Source organism: Antrostomus carolinensis, unplaced genomic scaffold (genome assembly GCF_000700745.2).
Source record: "Antrostomus carolinensis isolate BGI_N321 unplaced genomic scaffold, ASM70074v2 scaffold7643, whole genome shotgun sequence".
NCBI classification, from domain to species: Eukaryota; Metazoa; Chordata; class Aves; order Caprimulgiformes; family Caprimulgidae; genus Antrostomus; species Antrostomus carolinensis.
In genome coordinates this window covers 1-7034 of record NW_010303066.1, presented here as the reverse complement: position 1 = coordinate 7034, position 7034 = coordinate 1, and the positions used below count along the sequence as shown (strand labels likewise).

The window sequence follows — 7034 nt, the reverse complement described above, 5'->3', positions numbered from 1 at the left end:
AAGAGGGAACTGGGAATCTGTTACAGTCAGAATATGTTCTCCTGTGCTCGAGTATTAGCTGTGCGATGGTTCAGCATTTGCAACTGTCAGGAAAATACTGTCTCCCATTGTTTTAAATGCTGCAGCTGTGCACTACACTTCAGTGACTTCAAATGCATGTGTTACCCCTCCAGGCTGAACATCCCTTCAGACAGTCAAAGGATACTGAAGAGAGGCTAAAGGTCATTCCCAAATTCTGCTTTCCAGATCCCAAAGACTGCTTTCCTGCATCAGACCTTAAAAGGTAAAGGTTTGTTTTTGAATACTCATGCCTGAAACAGGCCATGCTGAAAGCACTGGTATGTGCCAGTGTCCTGGACTAGAGGAACTGCAGCCAGAGCAAGGAAAAATGGGAAAGGCTGAATCCCCAACCCCTGTGATAGGGGAAGATGGGATGTGGAGGCGGGCTCAGAAGTGCTGCTTCTGCCTGAGCACCTTCTTTCCCATAAGAAGGAAGTTTATCACATCTGTCCAAGGCCAGCTCCCAGGGCTGGCAAGTGCTTCCCAGCAGCAGCTGGGAAGGAAGAGAGTTGTAGTAGTTCAATGGCAGTGCAAGGGCTGCAGGTTTTTGCACTGAACAGAGCCCGAAGTAGCTTGCTAACCACCGCAGGGGGTCTGCAGCATGACCAGAAAGAGAATGGCTTGTAGTTTGTGTGCTTTGTCTCTTCTGTGAACTCCATGGTGAATTTAACCCTGACTGTTCTTTGGTTCCTAGTGAAACATTTTCCTTTGTGTTGACGGGTGAGGATGGCAGCCGCTGGTTTGGGTACTGCAAGAAGCTCTTGGTAAGCATCTGTATATTGGCTGGAGGGTAAAGAATGCATTGATAAATGCACAGTGAGGTGCAGGATGTGAACCATCAGTAATGTTCCACATGGGTTACATGGTGCCTGTGCTGCTGCTGAGGTTCCCAGCCCTTTGAATGCATAAAGGAAGGAGCATGATGATGCCCAGCAATACACTGAAATGGGCTGTGGGCGTGAAAGGCAGCTCCTGGAACTGGTCACTCCTCAGGAATCTTTTAAGTTGGAAGTGTAGAGGGAACTACAGTAGAAGGAATTCTGCAAATCAGCTGCAGTGTAGGTGCTAGGTTTACTGCATCCCTGTTCTCACCATAACTGTTGCCTTTCAGCCAGAAGGAAAAGGGAAGCGCCTTCCTGAGGTCTACTGCATCGTTAGTCGCCTGGGCTGCTTCAACCTCTTCTCCAAGGTGAAGTGGGGAGAGCATGTTACTTCTGATCAGATTTGAGTCCCTGACAACCTAAATGCTCCAGAAAGTAACTGGATGCTTCTGTCTAGTCTACAATTGCTAAGGGCTGTAACTCATCCCCAGAGAGGTGTGCTTCCTCACTGCTTTTGCTTTGACAGGGCAAATAAAATTATACTAGTGCTGAAACTTGTCAGCTGGTACACGGATGACTGTTATATTACTGGTGGTGCCCCTTCACCCTCTTCTTTCATGACCTGGAAATGGAGAATCAGTTTGAGGGCAGGGGAAGAGATCTCAGCTTGTTTCTCCTAGCACCACGAGGAGAGTAGAGAAGGAGGTAAAGACTGGGCAAGGCTACTGCAGGTAAAGGGCAGCTGCTACAGAAGAATACAGGGGCAAGCGTATGACAAAAGCTGATTTCTAATCGTTGGAGCACAGAGTTTCTAGAACAGCATTTCAAAGATTTACTGGGGAGGAGGATGGTTGGGATGTTGCTCTTCTTACTCCTCTAACTAGTTGTGAGAATTTGATTGCCTCATCCTGTTTCCTTTGGGAATGGAGAGTTGTACTCACAGGTATCTATTCCCATTTGATGGTTCAGACATTTGAGAGGAGCTTTCACAGGGATCCCAAGTGAGACCAAAGGAGAGAGGGCTGTGAGTCTGTGTTGGAGCCTTCACATGTAGCTATGGCATGGGGTGCTCTAACAGGGGCTTGCATCTCCTCTGGCTCCCCAGAAGGCCTTGGACCAATGTCCAGTGAATTTTCTTGCAGATTTTAGATGAAGTGGAGAAGAGGCGAGAGATATCCCCGGCCCTCGTACACCCCTTTATGCACAGTGTAATGGAGGCGCCTTTCCCTGCTCCCGGACGCACCATCGCTGTGAGGAGTTTCCTGCCAGGCGCAGGAAATGAGGTAATGGACATCAGGATGGGTTTTCCTGCACTGATGGTGTCTCTGGGGTGTGGTGGCATTTTGCAAACCACACCGTAGAGTGGTGCTGCTTGTACATAATTAGTCTGAAGATAATGTCCTGAAGTCCACAGGGAGGCTGTTGCATAAACCGGCTCCCTCTTGAATCACCCACCATAGAAGTGGTACCCTGCTTTTTAAGGAGGAGCTGTTTGGGAGCCCTCAGTGATGCCCTGCGCCGACTGCTCAGGCCATGGGGTTCCACTCATGGGGAGCCGCTGGTCCTGCCCTCCAGCTGGGCTGCCCCTTGCCCACCTGACTCCTCCAGCACCCTGCATCTCTGCTTGCCTTCCAGGTGATGGAACTCTGCCGTCCAGTGGATTCTCGACTCGAACACGTTGACTTCGAGTGCTTGTTTAAGTGTCTAAGTGTCTCAAACACAATTCGGGTCTTTGCCTCTCTCTTGCTGGAAAGGAGGGTGATCTTAGTTGCTGACAACTTAAGGTAAAACGAGTCTGAGTGACTAGTTCTTTCTGGGGGATACTATTTTTTCTTCTGCGTTTGGGCCTGTTTCATGTGCAAGCTTGCCTCATGTTTTGTAAATAGTTATGTTTAAAAGCTTTTTGCAGACTTCCCACACATTTGCATGCTTAGAATTTGGAGTATGCTGTTTACCCAAGAGGAGATAAGGGAATGTTTCCTTCACCTCTTCAGTCTGGGTTGATGCTATTCCTGGCTCCCATAACCGACTTTAAAAGTGGATGCATGGGTCTTCTGCTGATGCATAAGCAGTGTACATGAATTACATCTTCCCTGAGCATTTCTCACCTGTGTCTGCAGCTGAATATTGAACAAGACATTGACAATCCACTCCGTCCTTCTCTTACTTTTGTAGCACTCTGTCTAAATGTGGTCATGCCGCAGTTGCAACGCTTTATCCCTTCACTTGGCAACACACCTACATACCAGTCCTGCCAGCTTCTATGATTGATATTGTGTGCTCTCCGACCCCATTCTTAATTGGCATTCTCTCCTGCTCGTTACCACAGCTCTGGGACCTGCCCGTAGAAGAGGTGAGAATTGGGTGAAGCACAGTGGAGGGACAGTGTCAGTCGTATGAGGCTGACCTCTTTGGAATAATCTCTGTGGATTCTGTTGTAATGTAAACTCTTAAACTTTTCTGAGACGGTGAATTTGCCAGATACATGTCAGGGTGTTCCACTGTTATCAAAGATAAATAAGAAGTACTGTTCTTATAGACAGGCTGCAGCTGTGCAAAACCCATGTTTTGTGTGTGACATCCCCTGCCGCTGGGAACATTAAAAAAAAAAAAAAAAAAAGTCTTTTTCTGTATCACAACATGCCTGGTTGTAAGAATCAGTGTGTTTTGTACATCTTTCCCCAGGTTCTGATTGTTGATCTGTGCGCTGACAAGTTCTTGCAAGAGGTGAGTGAAATAACAGTACCAGTCACTCATGGTTATATGCCAGGAAAAGGCATCAGCGAAAGGAAATCAGCAAAAGCTGGTGTTCGTGTGTCGACTCCAGCGGCTGAAGAAATATCTTGCATTCCTGTTTGATCAATAGAGAAGGGAACAGGCTTGCAAGATCTTTGTTGCAAGACAGGTTCCATGAGGTACAGGGCTCTGCGAAGCCAAAGATGCTGCTTATCTGAGCTGCATTTAAAAAGCAGGTACTTGGCTGGTTCATTATGTGAAGTGGACCCTCAGGATGCTTTGCTGCTGTCTGTCTGTCTGTGTTCTTGTTCTCTACAGGGCCTTTTCCTTTCTCATCTAGCTGGGGTGTGTTTGTTGGTTTGTTTGTTTTTTCCCTGGGAGTGATAGTCTAGGAGACAAATGATCACAGTTCACTTGTGGTTCTCTGCTGAGCTTTATGTAGTGGGCTTTTAAAGTAGCTACACATACACATGCTGGAGCGTTACTAGTTCAGGAGGTTATCTGCATCTCCTTTTCCTTGCTTTACTGTTCTCTTTTGCATTGCAGCCTGCAGCTGGAGAAAGGTATTAAAGGATCAGGTTTTTTTAACCATAATGTTGAGAATTTTCATATTTTCTCAAGAGACCTTTGTTGTTCGTGTGTTTTATCACTGGTATGATGAGTCTGAGTCTGAGCAGTGGCTGTAGCACATGTTGTTGTCTGTGGGCCATTCCTGTGTGTGACTGTACATAGTCGGAGGGTGCTGAGCAAACGTTTTTCATTTCTGTGGCTACAAGACAGATGTATTGTCTCCACCGAGATGCACCATATCAGGGAGTAACTTCCCTTTTAATTGTTTTAGGCATGTTACGAGTTTTTCTCATCTTTTCACAGTGAGGAGGTTCTGTTGGTGATGGATATAACACAAAAATGCTTTCACGGCCATTTTTCTCTTTAGGTATCAGATGAAGATGAGATCTTGCCTCATAAACTCCAGGCTGCGCTTGTACAAATCTTGGAAGAACGAAGTGAAATCTTGTCACATGAGCAGAGGGACACACAAGGTATTTCTATGGAAAAGTGTTTTCACATTAGCAAATCTCTACAGCTTCCATGTAGTTGATATAAAAATGAGCAAATGGGAACAAACATTAGGAAGCAACACTTTAGAAATATTATTTCCTGTGATCTTACTGAGAACATTTTTCTTGTGAACGTGTTGGAAGTCTGGTGTCCTAACAGTTGTTCCTCTTTTCACAATCAGTATGTGTGGAGCTCTGGTTTTCCTTGGGCCAAGTGGATCAGTTCCTATGCTTTGAGTTTTCTTTAGTTTTTCTGAAGTGGCAGAGAGAATGCTTTTCTTAAACAGAGAACCTAGTAAGTTTCTGTACTTTACAGGGTAATCTGGCAGATCATTTTCAAAACTGAACTGCTTTATACATAATCCATCAGATAAATGTGTGAGAATTTTAAAAAGCATTGAGTAGTTTCAGAGAACGGCACCAGCAGATTATGGAATTTCATGCACATCAGAAGTAACAAAGTTAGTTTTCCAGTGGGTTTGTGTTTTTCAATTTTCCTAATTCTTTAAGAGAACTAAACTTAGACTGGTAAGAGTTCACAGCTTATGAGACGGTAGATGTTTGACAGGGGAGAAGAAATTATGAATGTGTCACTGAAATCGGGAATGAACTTCTTAACACCAGTGTAGTCTTAAGCAGCAGGCACTTCTTTATTGCAGCCCTGGCTGCACGGGGAATCAATCCACCTGTTGTACGTGCCTTATAGCCTGGGAAGCAAAGTTTATATTGCACAGAAACATACATATTCAAAAGATCTTCATACATACACATATAAATTCCCATAAGTAATGATCATCACCCCGCCTTTATCTGATCATGCGTACTAGAGTCTTGAAATGAGCCGGAGGGCTACTTTTGTGACCACCACGGACCACTGACCTAAAAGAAAGACTCTAATGACCTTGTCTCAAAGACTTGGCTCAATACGTTGAAGAGTATGTTCCCTGTCACATCCCAGTGATTAGTAAAACAAAGAGTCTTAAAGCTTCTATAAACATTAAGGTAATAAATCTCAATCTCTAAAACACTATAAACAAAGATACATTGTTCTTAACTCTACTATTGAGTTAATGATTAGAACAGGCTTGAGACTTTACAGAGATTGTTTAGCAGCTTCAACAATTTTCTCGATTACCAATTTTACATATGATTTTATTCTATTTTAAGTCTAAAATTTAAACTTCTACCATCACAAATGCTTTAACTACTGAAAAAGCTGTGGAATGGAACCTGTCTCAGCTGCAGCAGCAAGCTGGCATGAGACAGACATCTTAATATTTGAGCTGTGGCTTCTTTGATATCAAACACTCATCTGAAATGTCATAGTCTGAGACAGCCAGCCTAAAAAGTAACTGCTGTTCATCTTTTAGAAGAAAATTTAGAAGGAAAATTCTCCTCTGTTGTCCTCCTCACAGGTGACACGTCTCTTAACTCCCTGGTCTCTGAAGCTTTTGTGCAGTTCTTTGTGGAGATCGTTGGACACTACTCCCTGCACATGAAAGTCACAGAAAAAGGGGAGCGGGTGTTTCAGCGGGAACTGTTCCGAAAATCTCATGTGTCACGCAACGTGCGTCATTTTTTGCACTTCTTCATGGAAACGCAGATGTTTGCGGGTTTCATACAGGATCGAGAGCTAAGAAAGAATGTGGTCAAAGGTGAGGTTTGCTTTTACTTTCTTCTTTCACAAACCCACTTTCAAAGTGTAATTGGCACGTGGCTTTGACTCTTAAGTAGGCTTTTGCCCTGCTGGCATTTTGGCTCCGTATCTTTTTAATTACTCAAGAGAATTCAGCTTGCGGAGCAAAGAATTTTTGCATGTCTCTCCTTTCTGGGCTCGATCCTCCAGCCTGTGTTACCTGCCTGCTTGCCTTTCTGCAGCCTCCTTGTGAAGGGTATGAGGTGCCACATGCTACAAGATGGAATAGCTCATCTGCCTGAGGGATTGTTTTTTTTTTGTTAAGTTTTTCTTTTTTCCTCTTCAGGCCTTTTTGAGGTCCGTGCCTTGGAGTATTTGGAGAGAATTCCAGAGATGGAACCAACTGGAATGAACAAAATCCTTCACAGTCTTGGTAAAGGGACACTCTTGCTTTTTGGTGATTTTTTTTTAATAAATTAAGCTATGAACAAATAACTGCATGCAAAAAAAAAAAAGCAAAGCGAGGCTCATCCTGTGCCTGGTGCCTCGTGTTCTGCTGTGTCCATCGGCCCCTCAGGGGACACCGAGCACTCTGGGGGATTTTTCTTTTACTTTTAAGCTTCTGCTGCCCCTCAGGAGCTGCCTCATCCCCGCGCTGCCCCTCAGCTCTGGCCCGGGCGGACGGGTCCCTCCCTCCCTCGCTCCCTCCCTCCCTCCCTC

The 7034-nt window shown here is 44.8% G+C and overlaps 1 protein-coding gene across 1 annotated transcript in view; it reads left to right on the top strand.

Annotated features, from left to right (window-relative positions):
- The window catches only part of DENND2C (DENN domain containing 2C), a gene marked incomplete at its 3' end in the record, with an annotated part of 16174 nt that extends 9427 nt beyond the window's left edge, over positions 1–6747 (top strand). Inside the window, exons 8-17 of the mRNA XM_010163961.1 lie at positions 174–283; positions 755–824; positions 1172–1249; positions 2024–2164; positions 2517–2665; positions 3057–3234; positions 3567–3608; positions 4555–4660; positions 6094–6333; positions 6661–6747. Coding sequence (XP_010162263.1) covers positions 174–283; positions 755–824; positions 1172–1249; positions 2024–2164; positions 2517–2665; positions 3057–3234; positions 3567–3608; positions 4555–4660; positions 6094–6333; positions 6661–6747 — 1201 coding nt within the window. The remainder of the gene's footprint in view (positions 1–173; positions 284–754; positions 825–1171; positions 1250–2023; positions 2165–2516; positions 2666–3056; positions 3235–3566; positions 3609–4554; positions 4661–6093; positions 6334–6660) is intronic.
- Positions 6748–7034: the final 287 nt, after the last annotated feature.